The 17,224-nt window shown below is 43.6% G+C and overlaps 1 protein-coding gene across 1 annotated transcript; it reads right to left on the bottom strand.

The window, feature by feature from the left end:
- Window positions 1-9,322: 9,322 nt before the first annotated feature.
- LOC309555624 (uncharacterized protein) lies at window positions 9,323-10,501 on the bottom strand (the record flags this gene model as incomplete). Its single annotated transcript, XM_082257666.1, has 1 exon — window positions 9,323-10,501. One exon carries the CDS (start codon window positions 10,499-10,501, stop codon window positions 9,323-9,325), a length of 1,179 nt encoding a protein of 392 aa, XP_082113792.1.
- Between the last annotated feature and the right edge of the window lie 6,723 nt (window positions 10,502-17,224).

Below are 17,224 nucleotides of genomic sequence, written 5' to 3'. Positions count from 1 at the left end.
GGTCGTTGGGAGAGTATTGCTCCTACTGCCATGTTTGACGCATCTACCTCCAGAATGTATTGGAGGGATGGGTCTGGATGGCGTAATATGGGAGCGGAAGTAAACCTTGTCTTTAACAAGTGGAAAGCCTTATTTGCTTCTTCTGACCATTTAAATGGTATTTTTATGCTAGTGAGCTGTGTGAGGGGTCTCACAATAGCAGAAAAGTTTTTTATGAACTTCCTGTAGAAATTTGAAAATCCCAGGAATCGCTGTAGCGCCTTGCGTGTAGTTGGTGTAGGCCAATCCTGAATGCAGGATATTTTACTCATGTCCATCTCGATTCCTGTTTTGGATATGATGTAGCCTAGAAAGAGTACCTCATCTTTATGGAACAAGCATTTCTTCAGCTTCACATAAAGATTATGTGCAAGCAATCTCGATAATACAAGTCTTACATGTCTTATGTGTTCAGACAGGGTCCGTGAATATATAAGTATATCGTCCAGATATACCACAACACAGACATCTAGTAAGTCTTTAACCACTTAAGCCCCGGAGGATTTGGCTGCTAAAGGACCAGGGGTTTTTTTGCGATTTTTATACTGCGTGACTTTAACGGACAATTGCGCGGTCGTGCGACGCTGTACCTAAACGAATTTGACGTCCTTTTTTTCCCACAAACAGAGCTTTCTTTTGGTGGTATTTGATCACCTGTGCGATTTTTTGATCACGCGCTATAAACAAAAAAAGAGCGTAAATTTTGCAAAAATAACAATATTTTTCACATTTTTTTATATGAAATTCCCCCAAAAAAAAAGTAAAAATCAAAATTTTTTAACATTTTTCGGCCAATTTGTTTTATGCTACCTATGTTTGGTAAAAAAAATCGCAAAAAGCGTATTTTGATTGGTTTGCGCAAAAGTTATCGCGTTTACTAACAAAGGGAAAGATTTTTGTCATTTTTGGTGTTTTTTTTTTAACGCGTAATGGCGGCGATCTGCGATTTTTTTTTCGGTACTGCGACATTGCGGCGGACAGATCGGACCCTTGACTGACATTTTTGACACTTTTGGGGGTACCAGTGACATTACTGCAGTAATCAGTGCTATATATATGCACTGTTACTGCAAAAATGACACTGGCAGGGAAGGGGTTAACTTTATTGGACAGGGAGGGGTTAAGTGTGTCCAAGGGGCGTGATTCTAACTGTGTAGGGACATTCCTATTGGTGTAAAAGCAAAGATCAACCGTTCTACATAGTAGAACGGACAGATCTTCACTTTTACACAGGGAGAACTGACAGGCAGCTTGTTTACACAAGCTGCTCTGTCTTTCTCCCTTCACAGGAGCGATCGCAGTGTGACTGGCGGACATTGAGTCCGCCGGTCACACGCACTGACTTGCCTGTGAACGAGCCGCGGCGGGCGCGCGCCCGCCCGCGATAGGCTCGCAAGTCAGTGACAGGCGAGTGACGTATCGATACGTCACTCTGCCTGGCCGGGGCTGACCGCCGCAGTATATAGTCGTGCGGCGGTCGGCAACCGGTTAAAAATATCGTTTATAAATCGTTGGAAAACTGCAGGGGCATTGCATAGGCCGAATGGCATCACAAGATATTCGAACAATCCGTATCTAGTTCTGAATGCAGTCTTCCACTCGTGTCCATCACGGATTCGAATGAGATTGTATGCTCCTTTCAGGTCTAATTTTGAAAAATAGGTAGCTCCACGCACCTGCTCAATGAGCTCAGGGATAAGCGGTAGAGGATAGCGATCTTTTATTGTGATAGCATTCAATTTCCTGTAGTCGATGATAGGTCTGAGACTTGAATCTTTATTGCGAACAAAAAAGAGTCCTGCTGCTGTGGAAGAAGTGGAAGGTCTAATAAAACCTTTTTCCAAGTTCTCATCCAAATAGGTTTTGAGATGGGCAAGTTCATCCTGTGAAAGAGGATAAACATGACCGAACGGCAATTTGCTATTTGGGAGTAGATCAATGCTACAATCATAGTCTCGATGAGGAGGTAATGCTTGAGCATTTTTCTCAAGAAAAACCTCAGAAAGATCCTGATAACATAGTGGTGCAATCTCATCTGTCACCACAGACAGAATCTTCCCGGAAAACGGGAGGTTACACGTTTCCTCGCAATAACAAGAAGGGAAGGTCAAGGACCGTTTCTTCCAATCTATGGTTGGTTGGTGTGTGTGCAACCAGGGAAGTCCCAACACAATGGGAAAGTGGGGTGATGGTATTAAATCGAAGGTAGAAGTCTCCCTATGAGACTCGTTAATAGTGACTAGAAGTGCTTGTGTCTGATCGGTGATCGGACCAGAGGATAACGGAACACCGGTAATAAGACTTACTGAGACAGGTTTGAGTTTAGAAATAATAGGAATTTTATTTAAAGCAGCAAAACATATATCCATATAATTTCCACAAGATCCTGTGTCAATCATGGCCTTAGTAGTAATCCTGTTCTGGTCCCACTGTAATGTCAAAAAAAACAGAAATGTAGGGGTTAGTGAATGAAGTTGTCAATCCTCCTAGGGAGACATGTGAACACTCACCCTTCTTTTTGTTGACTAGGGGACAGACGTTTATCTTGTGATCCGGGGATGCACAGTACAAGCAGAGATTTTCATTTCGTCTTTTGGCTTTTTCCATAGTTGATAGCGGTGGGCGATGGTTCCTACCTCCATAGGAACGGCCAGACTCCGAGAGGAAACGGATAATGGCATTCCCATCTTTTCAGCCTTTCTTTCTCGTAGTCTTCTATCTATGGTAATACTGAGTTGTATTAATGCATCCAGGGTTTTTGGCAGATCCGCTCGGGCGAGCTCGTCCTTAACGGCTTCTGATAGGCCAAGCCTAAATTGGGTTTTCAGAGATGCATCATTCCATTCTGAATCAAGGGTCCATCTCTTGAACTCTGCGACAAAGTCTTCTACAGGCCTCCTTCCTTGTTTCAAGGATCTTAACTGAAGATCAGCAGTACTCTGCCTATTGGGGTCATCATATAGGCTAGTGAGCTCTGCCAGGAACAAGGCATAGGAGTTGAGAAGCTGGTCGTTTTTCTCAAAAAGAGAATCTGCCCAGGCTCGAGGATCGCTTGATAGGTAAGAAATAATAGTACAAACCTTAATGTGATCAGTAAGGTAGGTACGAGGTTTTAGCAAAAAAAGTAACTCACATTTAAATTCGCTAAATTTTTTGCGATCGCCTGTAAATACCAAAGGGGGATTTATCTTGGGTTCAGGGGACTGAGCAGAGGTAAGTTGTGTCAGTCTAATTACCTGCTGCGACAGAGCCTGATTGTCTTCTTTTAATTCAGCAAGTGCGTGTATTAACGCAGATACTTGCTGTTTTAATTGTGTCACCTGAGTGGTTATTTCTGCTGAATCCATTTTAGGTTCGTTCAATCTGTAACGCTCCTGCAGTTTTATATGGTGTGGATTTTCAGCTGCAGAAATAATTCCACGTCAGTAGTCATGTAAGAGATATGCTGAGATACCATTCCCAACCTCAATGACTCATCATGTGTGGAAGGTCTTATTTCAGCCAGTAAATACACACAATTAGCAAGCTGGTTCCTAGAGTGACTTTATGTATGTGGTAACACAATGATGAAGGTTGAGGGATAGGTTGAGTAGAGGTGGTAGGTGATAGACACTTGAAGGTGAGACAGTAGCAGATGGATGCAGGAAGGTTTAGCAATGTTGTATGATAGCAGATGATAGAATAGCAGGTGGACATACAAAAGAGATCAACCCAGTGCAGAAAAGTAGCAGTAGTCTCAAGAGCTAGCAATCTAGTTATGCAGATGTGATAAACAGTCTTTACTATGCAGAGCTAGATAGTGTAAGCTTAGTATAAGTTTATAGAGAATTCCCCTGCGGGGTACTTAGCACTATTAGCGATACAGCCGAAGGGTGGTTCAGGAGAGGCGGATGATCCAGTAGCGGGATACAGGGATCAGCGCGGCGAGGTTCCGTCAGCGAGGTAAGCTTGCAAGCATGGAAGCTTCAAGCAAGGTTAGTATCCAGGTAAGGGTGTTTGAACGAACACATGTGAGTGAGAACCGACGCCTTAAATAGCCGTCTAGTCCGGCGCTGAGTGATGACAGCTTCAGTCTTAAAGGTGTTTGCGCACCTTTCCAAAAGTAAATGGTGGGGCGCATACACTTGTGGAAAGTGTAATTTAGGGTACCAAAGGTACCGGAACATTACATATACTTACCTTCCTTCCACTTCCTCCCTCTGCGGCCGTGGCCCATGCCGTCACTTCCTGCTTGCATTGACTCCTGGGAGCCGAGCGCCATAGATCCCAGGAGTCAATGCGCCTGCAAGTCAAGGCACGTCATTCCCTGCTAAACAGTTTCTGGGCATGCCCAGAAGCTGTGCAGGGATGACGCGCCTGCACCGGAAGTGACGAGTAGGGCCGGTGCAGGGCATTCTGGGACTCCGACGTCACCAAAGAGGCCCACACCTGAGATGGCAGCGCTGGACAAGACATTTTTTTTTTTTTTTTTTCAACTTATTTTTATTGAATTTTTCAAAACAATACAAAACAAAACAAGTAGCGTACAAGCTACCACCTTCGTACTCATAGCAGGGGTACAAACACCAATGTAAATAAAATAATAGAGATGGTACAGAAATATCAACGGTCATAACACTTGCAACAGTAATAGAGCATTGTGTAAGTCAGTGGCATTGAATGGGTATACGTTCAACTTAAGTAAAAGGAGCTAGGTAGAGACAGCATGAAATAGCAACAACATTCTGGATCAATTAGACAATGCATAAACAGTATACAGGGTTCCTCGCCTTTCTGAACACCGTAAAAATTTGTACACCTTTGTCATACACGTTGTATTAGAGCCCATGAGGACATACCTCTAGAGCATTCACAGTAGCCTCCAATATACTAGGCAAAGCTTAGCGTAGCTCCTCGCCCCTGAGCACCCCTAACGGGAACTAAACTGTGCCCAGGTGCGAGGAGTGTAATTGGGTGGTCGCTCCTATCCTCTCAAAGTACTGTAGGAAACAAGTCAAGGTAGGTATTTATAGTAAACCAGAACTTGGTGACAAATGCTCCATCCAGTCACACCACGGTTTCCAACGAGCTGCAACAGCAGCCCTAGTATGATCCTTGAGGGAAAGTGAGCTTTCAAATGTGTGATGAGTATTGACAAGGTCAATGACTCCCTTAAAATTTGGCGGTTCAGGTTGTTTCCAAGCGCGTGTTACAGATAGTCTGGCTGCTAGAAGAATGTGAGTCGTAACGTTTCTGTAGGGGGTAGGAATCTGCTCAATCTCTAGATTCAGCAGTGCAAGACCAGGTTTGATTGTAAGTCGACAGTGTAAGATTTCTTCCAATAAATCAAAGACCTGGGCCCAGTAACGGGCAAGTTTCGGACAGCTCCATAAGACATGAAAAAGTGTACCGTCGTGTCCACACATACGCCAACATTTACCGTCGTTTTGGGGGTCGAACTTGCAAATCCTGGAAGGCGTGAGATACCACCTGAGGGAAAACTTTATGTGTAACTCCCACAGTTTGACACAACTGGTAGCCAAATAGATGGAGCGGATAGCCCTGCTCCATTGCTTGTCAGTAAATTCTTGACCAATATCCCTTTCCCATTGAACGTGGGGAACGGACTTGGAGAAGAAAGTCTTACCCTGGAGAAGATTGTAAAAGACCGTTATTCCTTTCTGGTTAGAGTGCCTTGAATCTGACAGGAACTGCCAAGCCTGGGAAGGAACAGTCACGTACCCGGAGTGCACGGAATCAAGGAAGTGTGACACCCGAAGATGTGTGAATACAGCGGATCTGGGAAGGTCGAATTTCGCTTGTAGTGTGCTAAACGGAATCAGTTTGGGGCCTTCATATAAGTCCCCAAGATGGGTAACGCCTTTAATTAGCCAAGCAGAAACGTCAATGTGGGGTATAAGCGAGTGTAATGTCAACAGTGGAATATTGAGTGGGGTACATTTAGAAGCTGAATTATCTTGCGTTACCAGGGTTCTCCACGCCCTAGCTGCAGCAGTCATGAACGGAGGGAGAAAGGAGGGCAATTTGGTGCCTAGGGTAGTCGCCAGCAACCAATCAGATAATTTCTGTCTGGTGCAGTATGTGGCCTCCATCGCACTCCACAATGTATTAGGGGATTCCCTGAACCAATCTTGCAGTGGAGCCAATACTGATGCCAAGTAATAGTCAGAGACGTCCACGTATCCCGCCCCCCCCCCCCCCGCCATCCGATGTTTAATCAGTTTAGCATGAGCACATCTAGGTTTTTTGTTTTGCCATATGTATTTGGAGATTAGAGACTGAAGGGAGCTAAGATAAGACTTTGGGAGGGGGATCGGAAGGGCACGAAAAAGGTACAGTAGTTGGGGAAAATACATCATTTTAAACGCGGCTAAACGACCCATCCAGGAGAATTCAAAGGAAGCCACATGCTTGAGATTGTCCTGCAATTTAGTGCGAGCCAATAGGAAATTGTGGTGAAACAACTTTTTTGTAGATGCAGTCAGTTGCACGCCAAGATAAGAAATGCTTTGATCTGTCCACGCATACGGGAATTGGTGTTGTAATAAGTTACGCATTGTGGCATTGATGCCAATACCCAGTATGTTGGACTTGGACTCATTGACTTTGTAAAAGGAGACTTTACCAAACCACTGAAGAATCCTTTGAATTTCCGGGAGGGACGTAGCTGGTTCAGATACCATAAGTATCACATCATCCGCGAAAAGACTGATTTTATGGTGTTGATCACCCATATGTATACCAGATATTTTGGGATTAGAGCGGATGTGTGTGGCTAAAGTTTCCATAATCTTGTTAAATATTAGGGGGGAGAGTGGACATCCCTGCCGAGTGCCATTAGTGATATTAAACGAAGTAGAAATAGCTTCCGTTGTACGGACTACAGCTGAGGGCGTGGAGTATAATGCCATAATGGCATAGTGGATAAATCCGCGAAAACCGAATTTTTGAAGGACGGCCGATAGGAACCCCCAGTGGACCCTATCGAACGCCCTCTCTGCATCCAAAGAAAGGAGCAGAGAAGGCGTCCCACTGAGGCCCACATGATGAATAGCGTTAATCACACGTCTTGTTGCGTCCGACGTTTGCCGTCCTTTAGTGAAACCAGACTGATCTTTATGTATAATTTGGGGAAGAAGGTCCACTAGTCTGGCGGCTATAACTTTGGCATAAATCTTCACATCTATATTTAATAGGGAAATGGGTCTAAAATTTTGAGGCTGATCAGGTTCCTTCCCAGGCTTAGGTAGAGTTACAATCAATGCACTCAACATTTCCTTCGGGAAGGATGAGGAGGAGGCAGCAGAATTGAACACAGTTCGTAATAGGGGGGTCAAGGTGTCACAGAATTTCTTATAATAGTCCGCCGAATATCCGTCCGGTCCAGGTGATTTCATGTTGGGAAGTGAAGCTATAGCAGTCTTGATTTCTAAGTCGGAAAAGGGTCTGTTTAAAGAGTCAATATATTGGGGTGTCAGGGAAGGGAGTTCAATTTGTGCGAGAAAGTCGTCAATATCCGCAGGGGTCGGTTGAAAGGTCAAGGGATCTGCTTTAAGGTTATAAAGGGATTCGTAGTAAGAACTGAAAGCATTGGCTATAAGTGTAGGTTTAAGCAATTTCTCTTTTGTCGTGGGATGAGTCATGCAAAGGATTTTGGATTTGATCCGCTGACCTTTAATTCGAAGGGCCATAGCCTTTGTGGCTTTATCGCTAGTAGCGTAAGTGTTGGCTTTCCATTTCTTGAGGGAGAAACTGTATTTCTCCAGCAAGAAAGTCCGAAGTTCCTGTCTAGTCGCAAAAATATGAGCTTGGAGGACTGGGGAAGGGTCTGTCTTATTTTGTGCCTCCAGGGACGCTAGTTTGTTGGTAAGAGTATCCATATGCTGCGTTCTCCTTTTCCGTTCCCTAGCGCCCAACTGTAAGAACAAACCACGTAATACAGCTTTATGAGCGTTCCACACTGTCACCGGGTCAATATCCGGTAAAGCATTTTCAGTAATAAAGCATTCTAGTTGTTTCTGGATCTCCGCCACGTAGCCCTGGTTGTTTAAAAGGTAGCTAGGCAGCTTCCACACGAATGTGGGCAACTTAGGATCACCTAAGGCAATCGAGATGCGCAAGGGGGAGTGATCCGACCAGGTGGCAGTGTGTAGCTCGATAGATGATATATGATCCAAAAGATGTTTGTCAGTAATACACAGGTCAATACGCGAGTAGGTGCCGTGACGAGGGGAAAGGTAAGAGTAATCCCTCTCCCCTGCATGACAACACCTCCACGCGTCATACATGTCAGATTCCCACAAAAACTTAGACAGGGAAGAATTGTGCTTCTTAGGAGAGGCAGATGTATCTATAGCACTGTCAGGAGCCAAATTAAAGTCACCGCACATAAGTAAATATCCCCATTGGAGGGATTTAGCTTTGTCCACAATCGATCGGATAAAGGCCATCTGGTGAGTATTAGGCGCATAGATATTAACCAGCGTGAGGTTGCGATTGTCGATAATGCACCGGAGGATGATGTAACGACCTTTTGGGTCAGTAATAGCGTCATGCAGTTTGTATGACAAGGACTGGTTGATGGCTATCATAACCCCTTTACGCTTTTTCTTGCCTGACGCCAGATAAATGTGGGGAAAGTGGGTATGAGAGCATTTGGGGGTTGCGGATTGGGAAAAATGCGTTTCCTGCACACATATTATGTCACTCTGAAAGGAGAGAGCCGATTTCCATAATGAGGACCTTTTTGCTGGGTGGTTGAGGCCTCTGGCGTTCAGAGAAAGAACATTGAGAGACATGCCTAGAAGAAGAGAGTGATTGAAGGAAGGGGTATGACAAAGGAGATGAAAACAGTACCTGAAGTCCCAATGGCAGGTGGCTTATATCTGAACTTGCTCTACTAGGGAGGATTCCAGGTGTAGAAGGGTGACCAGAAAGGCAGGAGAGTTCAGCTGCTGTCGCTAGTTCCGAGATTCACTGCCGATGACTTGAGAAGGCACTAAATGTAAAGTATTCCAAAAATAAAAGTAAACAATAAAAAGAACAACAATTATGAAATATTCCTCTTGGTGGGCAACCAACCGAGGTTGCTCAAACTAGGCTAGTTGAATGGTTGAATCAACAATGTGCTCTGAGAGGCAGTAGGAGTATCCTGCGAAAAGGCCTACTGACCAAGAGATAGGGGACTTCCACTGGTGTGGAGAAACCAGTTACTGTAACACAATAAAGAAAGAACTGTAGCCCGGCCGGGCTAGTGGATGAGGAGTTAAGGAAGCACAGCATGTCATGGACGATGATTTTGGCGTCCTTGTCCCTGATGAGCTCTTGAGCGAGCTGAGGAAGCATGTTGGGAGCCATCATGAAAGTTCCTCGGGGGATCCGGAATGATACCCCAGGAGTGGAGGAGGCGCATCCCTCCCTCTATGGTGGATATGGTGTGCGGGATCCCATTGTGAGTGACAAGTAAAGTCGCCGGATGGCGCCACTTATACATAATCTTATGATTGAAGAGAGCCTTTGTGAGGGTTTTCAGTTGCCTCCGTTGTTGCAGTGTATGCTGAGACAAGTCGGCGTAGAGTTGCACTTCTGCATACGGATCAGGTAGCGTTCCCAGCTGCCTGGAGACTTTAAGGATTTTTTCCTTGGCAGGATAAAAGTGCATGCGTAAAAGCACATCTCTGGGCACAGAATCTTCTAGGTGGCGGGGTTTAGGGATTCTGTGTATCCTGTCAATAGTCAATTCAATGGGAGCCAGCTCTGGGACCAGGGTAGTGAAAAGGGTGGATGCATGTTGGAGAAGATCGTTCGGCTGCACTGATTCAGGTATGCCGCGCAACTTGATGTTGTTGCGGCGCGAACGATCTTCTAAATCCGCTATCTTGGATTTAATCCAATCCGTGTCCTCCCTCTGCTCCTGATAAGCATCAACAAGGTCATTCACAGTTTCAGCACACTTCTGCATACCATGCTCAATGTGTGACACCCTGCTGCCCATGTGCCTCATTTCACCTGCAAATCTGTCCATTATGCTGGTAAGATTAGCCATAAGAGAGGATTGGAAAGTCATTAGCATATTCTTCATTGTAGTGTCCAGCACAGGCTGGCCAGTAGTGGGGAACGCAGCAATAGAAGATTGAAGTGCAGACATAGTATGCATAGAGGCAAAGGAGGTACTCACAGCAATCCCGGAAGGGTTAATAGGGTCCATGCGCATCCGTGACTTCGCTGGGCTACCAGTCACCGGCGTAGCAGGCGATGAATCCGGCATGGGGGGTAGCGATGTGGAGTCCTCAGGCGATGTCGCTGGAGCCGCATCAGGGAGATCTGTGTAGGCCGCAGGACTCCCGCCATCATGGCGCGCCGCGGCGCCATCTTGGATCCTCTCAGGGGGAAGCTGCTGGGGAAAGAAGAAGGCCGTGAGCTTTTTCGGGCCACGCTCATCCTTCCTTTTGCGGTTAATCATCATCCCGATGTGCTCCGTCAGAGAGTCCGGTATGTGCCGAGTATCAGGAGCCGCTGTGCTTCGGGTATGCTGGGGAAAGATTCGGCCGGATACAGAGAGCTCTCAGCTCAAGCGTCCATTCAGCACGCGCGCAAGCCACGCCCCCGACAAGACATTTTCAAGGTAAGTGAAACCAGGGACAGTTCAGAGGCTATCATTGCTGAAATGCACTATCCCTGACTGTCCCGGGGGTATGTTTATCTAAAAAAAAATTTCAGGCCAGAACTCCGCTTTAATGTTGGGGTTAGGGTTGCAGGTCTGGGTTAATGTGAGGGGATCCCAGGATAGGACAAAGCTCTCTGGTCTGAAAACTATCTATGTTGCACTTCTAGAGCCTAACTCTCTAAACTATGCCTATTTAGACTTGCTTACTTTTCAGCCTGGAAGCCCAACTCTGTCTAATCACTATGAAAACTGCTCTCTCAGGTTAACATCTGCCATAGTATTTCAGACTTTATTGTTCTGTAAAAGCTGTAGTATGTTTATATTAAAAGACAACAAACACCACAGATGGATGTTAGTATCCATTTTGTAGCCCAAGCACGGCCATGATTCTTTCAGGGTATATGAAGCCTGTAAGTATCATATATGGAACAGCGGCGACATCTTGTGGTCTAATACAGTAAATGATATTTGACGAATAGTAAGTGTATGGAAATTGAAATTCATACGACATTAAATATGTTCTTACAGATTACAGGACAAATAAATGATTTAGAGATTAAAATTCACATGTTTTTAGACCCACGCAGTACGAAAAAACATTGAACTGAATTGGTAAGGGTCCAACTAGACGTGCAAGAAAACGTAAGCACCCATCAACACACCTAATGCGTAAAGACACATTAATGTTGCCTTTTTTACATGTTTGCCAGATGCCTCCTCTGGGTTGTTTTTCTATTTTATGCAATTTTTGTATTATCATCTTGACAAATATTGCCCTCAACACACATCTCAAACAAGCTGTAAACGACATAGGGGCATTTGTGGCGCATTTGCAGTGCATTTACATTAACCTCAATTTGCAGAATTTGGGGAGCACTAAAGCCTGGCGAACAACATGTTAGGTACATTTTAACATGATGCAATGTGATGCAACGCTAATTCTACCATATGAACAACAATGCACACAATTATGACAGGCATTCGTGGAGCTTCAAAAATGCTTATGAAACGCTTGCTTTTGATGCTAGTATGAACAAAGTCACCAAGGAAAAAAATGGTTTTATATTGATAGAATTCTATCAAACTGCTATTTTTTTTTTATAGTGACAGAGGCTGTCTGGGAATAAGATGTATTTATCTTTTATAATAACATGATCATAAAGACTATGTTCATAGCACCCAAATGTCCCTAATTTGGAAGCACTGTCCTTCTTTTGCATCCAAAACTCTCTGTCCCTCTTTCTTCCTCTTTTTGGTCTGACTTACAGTGCATTGCGAAAGTATTCGACCCCCTTGAACTTTTCGAACTTTTGCCACGCTTCAAACATAAAGATATAAAACTGTAATTTTTTTTGAAGAATCAACAACAAGTGGGACACAATCATGAAGTGGAACGAAATTTTTTGGATATTTCAAACTTTGTTAACAAATAAAAAACTGAAAAATTGGGCATGCAAAATTATTCAGCCCCCTTAAGTTAATACTTTGTAGCGCCACCTTTTGCTGCGATTACAGCTGTAAGTCGCTTGGGGTATGTCTCTATCAGTTTTGCACATCGAGACTGAAATTTTTGCCCATTCCTCCTTGCAAAACAGCTCGAGCTCAGTGAGGTTGGATGGAGAGCGTTTGTGAACAGCAGTTTTCAGTTCTTTCCACAGATTCTCAATTGCATTCAGGTCTGGACTTTGACTTGGCCATTCTAACACCTGGATATGTTTATTTGTGAACCATTCCATTGTAGATTTTGCTTTATGTTTTGGATCATTGTCTTGTTGGAAGACAAATCTCCGTCCCAGTCTCAGGTCTTTTGCAGACTTAAATACAGGAAAACACCTTAATACATTGACGAAATACGCATGTAGGAGCTGTGAATCCATCAAAGAATTTTTATTTCATTCCATTCAGTTTTGCGATTTGCTCAGCTCTGCTACATTATATTTTTCTTCCATTTTAAAAACGGAATGGACGAAAAACGGATGTCAGCAGATAGTCATCCGCTAACGTCCGTTAGCCCCTAGACATACATTAGTCTCTCCCCTGTCTCCGTTTATCTCTTAGTGTCGGGAGAAATTGTCAGAAGTGTTTAATGCTGATAGCAGAGGAACAAAGCAGCAGACAGAAATGGCACTTAGTGCTCTTAATTGAGACATTTAAACACCATAGAGGGCTATGTTTTGTTCATATTTCATGTCTGAAGGTGTACAACAACTTTAAAATTGGTGCACAAATATGGAGCTAACAGAGGAGAAGGAAAAAATGTCCTTGCATTGGCGGTGTCACTGAAAGGAAAAATGTCCTTGCATTGGCGGTGGCACTGAAAGGAAAAATGTCCCTGCATCAGTGGTGTCACTAAAGAAAAAAATTTACCATGTGATGGCACTGGCCAGTTACAGTCCATCTGGTCCATCCTAGAAGTACTGATGAAGAAGAGGGAGAGCAGTGGGAGGATTTCAAACCCCTGGACCACTAAACCACTGAGGAGCCATGACAGCTTGGGATCGCCAGAGGAGAGTACAGCAGGGACCTGGCAGATGGGAAGGGGGTCTGGTGTTCACCTTTACATGTTTTCTGTAACGTGAACTAACACTTGAACCCTGAACATTTTCATGGAATTAGGGAACAGTTAGAAGCTACTGTATGCATGTATAACAATGTTCTCTTCCAGAACTGTCCCACTTGCACATATGCGACTTTAGTATAAATACTTTAGATCAAGTGCAGGACTCCAGATCCTAAGAACATAATAACATGTCTAGGAAGGCCTTTATACTACATAGTTGTGGTTAACTCTAAAAAAGTTTTAAGAATGTAATGTTAATATGTATTGCCACAGTGAAGTTATACTCCTCTTAGGGCAGGCAGGACTCATTTGCACTAGTGGTAAAAAGTGGTAAAATTGCATTTTAATGTGTGACACACCGCATCTAAACACACAACATACTTGCAATATAGCACACCATAATGCACCATTTGTGTGTTATTGTGTATTGCTTTAAAAAAAAAAGTATGTCTGATATTAAAGCGTAACTCCACTTTTGTTGAGAATAAAACATGCCCCTCTGGGTGATCTATGTACATTACAAGGATTAGAACAACCTTTGTTGCAGATTCCTACCTTTTGTTATTCTGAAGAAATCATTGTTTTTTCCTCTGTGCCTCTGTGCTGAGTGGGTCTAATGGGAGTGGTTTCATAATTATCAATCACCTGTGCAGCTGCAGAGCACTAATGGGGAAAGCTGCTGGGCCTGCATCCCTTTAGACGTGTTCCTTTTGGGAGTATCTCTCCAAAAATTACACTTTTGTTCCAGGGGATGCCAGAAATTTGATTGTATCTTAGGCAGACTTCTGGGAAAATCAATGAGTCGATCACACAAGCAGGAAATGATGTTTCTGGGGTGGGGTCAGTACACATTCTGTGTACAGAACACCTCCAGGTAGCCATATTGCATTGCATATCATTTTCAGAAAATTACAGCCGCTGCAGATTGAAAAGGAAAGGTCATTTTTAATAACATTCAAATACAATATGACTTGTGTATACGCTATAATATTTTTTCTTTATTTGCTATTTTAAAGGGTGAAGTTACCCTTTAAAGTGTATTGCAGCGTGATGGCAGTCTGCATTACCATGCTTCATTTATGCATGTGTGAATGGACCCTGAGCCCTCATTCACATTGGAGCGACTTGTAATGGAATTTGACAGCTCAAATCGCAAAACAAGCCGCACCCTATTGTCGGCGGCAATGGCCATGTTCAAATCGATGCGACGCTGACTTTGCGGTGCCACATCCATTTGAAAAAGTACTTCCTGCACTACTCCTGCATGAAGCAGCACAGATGTCTTCAAAGTCGCACCTGAAGTCGCACTGACATGCAGCTTTGAAATTGTGCAATTTAGGATAAAGTTGCACAATTTCAAAGCTGCATTTAATGTGAACCAGGGCTAATACTTTCTAAATCCTTGACCTGTAACCAGTATGCAGTTTTGGAGTTTTGACTTTACTTTCTTCATACTTGTTAAGGGTCCTTATTGAAGCCAAAGACAGTCAGGCAACGAGTATTTTCAGAAGATCAAGTAGTGGCACTCATATATTTCTCTCAGTACAAGTTTCTTTTAGGCCCCTTTCACACAGGCGGACCGTTTAAGCCCCGTACACACGTACCGATTGTCGGCCGTAAATATTCAGCCGCCGAACGATCGGCCGATTGTCGGCTTGTTAGTATGATGCTTCCGACAAACGACAGCGCATTTTCGGCCGAACAGAATCGGGTGTGCAGGCAATAAAATTTTTGTTGGCCAACACCAGAACGGCCGATTGTTCGTCAGTCAGTACAGAATTCGGCCGACAGACAGCAGATTTGCAAGACTGGGCAAGCTCAGAAAAGAAAAAAGACAAGGAAAGTTAACCATCACATGACATCACTACTGCAGTCGGCTGTTGTTGGCCGACAAAATTCGTGTGCAGTCTTTTGCAGTTTTCAACAGACACGACAGCCCTGGACAAAAGACGGCCGATCGTTCGGCCGACGATCAGTACGTGTGTACGGGGCTTTAGATCCGCCTGTCAGTTTTTTTGGCGAATCTGAACAGTCCCCCATGCATTCCTATGGGGCATCGGATGTCAGCGGAGACATGTCCGCTGACATCCGATCCGTCAAATCTGGACGGATGGAAACCCTATTTTCCATCCGTCCAGCGGATCGGATCGATGGGATCGGATGAGAACGGACCGACCGATTTCCCCTGGAGAGATGCATGGGGAACTGACAGCTGTGTCTCCGCACACAGCGCGGAGACACAGCTGTCATCCTCCTGCTCAGCGGGGGATCGGCGGATCGATCCCCTGCTGAGAAAAACGGACTCCGTCCAACAGACACACAGTGTTAAAGGAGCCTTAAGGGAACACTTGTGTATTAAAGCAATTTAGGTACCTGCTGTAAGATAACACAGAAAAGTATTACTCAGTGACATATCCCCTTAATAGTCTAACAGTTGAATTTTGTTTAAAGCATTTATTCTAGTTTCTCAATCACAATAAAACAAAGAAGGAAAAATGTCACCATCTGTTTAAAGAGAATAAACATGTCCAATGACATAAAGGTAAGAAAGTGAGACAAGTACGGAAAGCATGAAGAGCACAGAGATAATCTGTTTATAATCAGAATTAATTCAAGTCACTGTGTGAACACCCAACAAATGGCTATGCACCTGATTCTGATTAAACATGATACACTTTAATAAAGCAGATAGTATAATGTAGTATAAAACTTTGCCTTTTTTTTCATTAAATGCTGTTTTACCTATTTTTATCTTGCTGCAGCCCTGAGTGTTGTGATTTTTTTGCTTGCTGATTTCCCTGAGTACAAGGAACTAGGCCAGCACCCAGGGATCTTCAGTGGGGCCCGTGCTGAGCTCTGTGGATGTGATCTAACTTCCCATTAGAGGGTGTCTTCGTTCATTCTCCATGGTCCCACTGTATGTAGGAACATACCCACCCTCTCTTGTTCATTCCCAAGATGGAATATAGGACTATGAGCTGTGGCATTTGTAGTGTGCATAGAGCAGAGAACATGACAGCAACTAGCGTGCACAGTAGTGAAGTGGGAAAAGGAGAGGACAGTAAGAAACAAGTTTCATGAAAAGTAGATTAATATTTATTACAATAAGAAACCTACAAACATCATAAATAATAGTTTAATTTGTGTGATCCCGTGAGCAACTGTGTATAAAGACAATGTGTTAATGCTGCTTGCAATGATCACTCCCCTTTAAGGTAAGTGCTGAAATGCTAAGTATATATAGAAGTGCTGCACATTTAAGTACTGCTGTGAAAGAATAAATATGTAATACTGTGACCAAAAATTAATTTGAAATGAATAATAAAATGAATACCAATTAAAACCTCAGTGTGTAAAAAAATCTGTATTTTTTACAGCACCGGGACTGCGAGCTTTCCTCAGGGAGATACCCCTGAGGAAGGCAGGATCTCCCTGAGGAAGTTGTGCAAAAAGGTAAATCAGCGCAATTAAATATAAAGTGGTATAGTGTTAAGACCCAATAATTTGGGACACATAAAGAAAATACAGCAGCTATATAGAACCTCCTTCACTAATGGGAGAAATGAACTATAGACAAATATGTATACAGCGCTATATAAAATCAAATAAAGTGACAATGTGCATCATATAAATCAATAAACTCACTTACAGTGCAATATATATTCCTGAGGAAGGCACGCAGTCCCGCTGCCATCACGCTTAGGGGAGGGGCCAGGCTATTTTTGGTGAACATAGGATCATTCAGCGAGGGAAAATTTGATACATGTAGCAACAGTGGCATCTTTGATCCGATTATTTGCGAACCCACTACTCTGGAATTTGTTTGTATAGATTGGTGCGCTGTAGCACCAGCACTATGTGAGTGATTTTTAATGTTTTAAATAAATAATTTTTATACAAACGTTATTTGCACCATGGATCTTTCAATTTCTTTCCCCATGTAAATGGCTGAGCACTAG

Source organism: Pelophylax lessonae (genome assembly GCF_965119305.1).
Source record: "Pelophylax lessonae genome assembly, chromosome: 5".
Lineage (NCBI taxonomy): Eukaryota > Metazoa > Chordata > Amphibia > Anura > Ranidae > Pelophylax > Pelophylax lessonae.
Note: the sequence above shows the minus strand (reverse complement) of the source record. Positions and strands in the feature narration are given on the sequence as shown.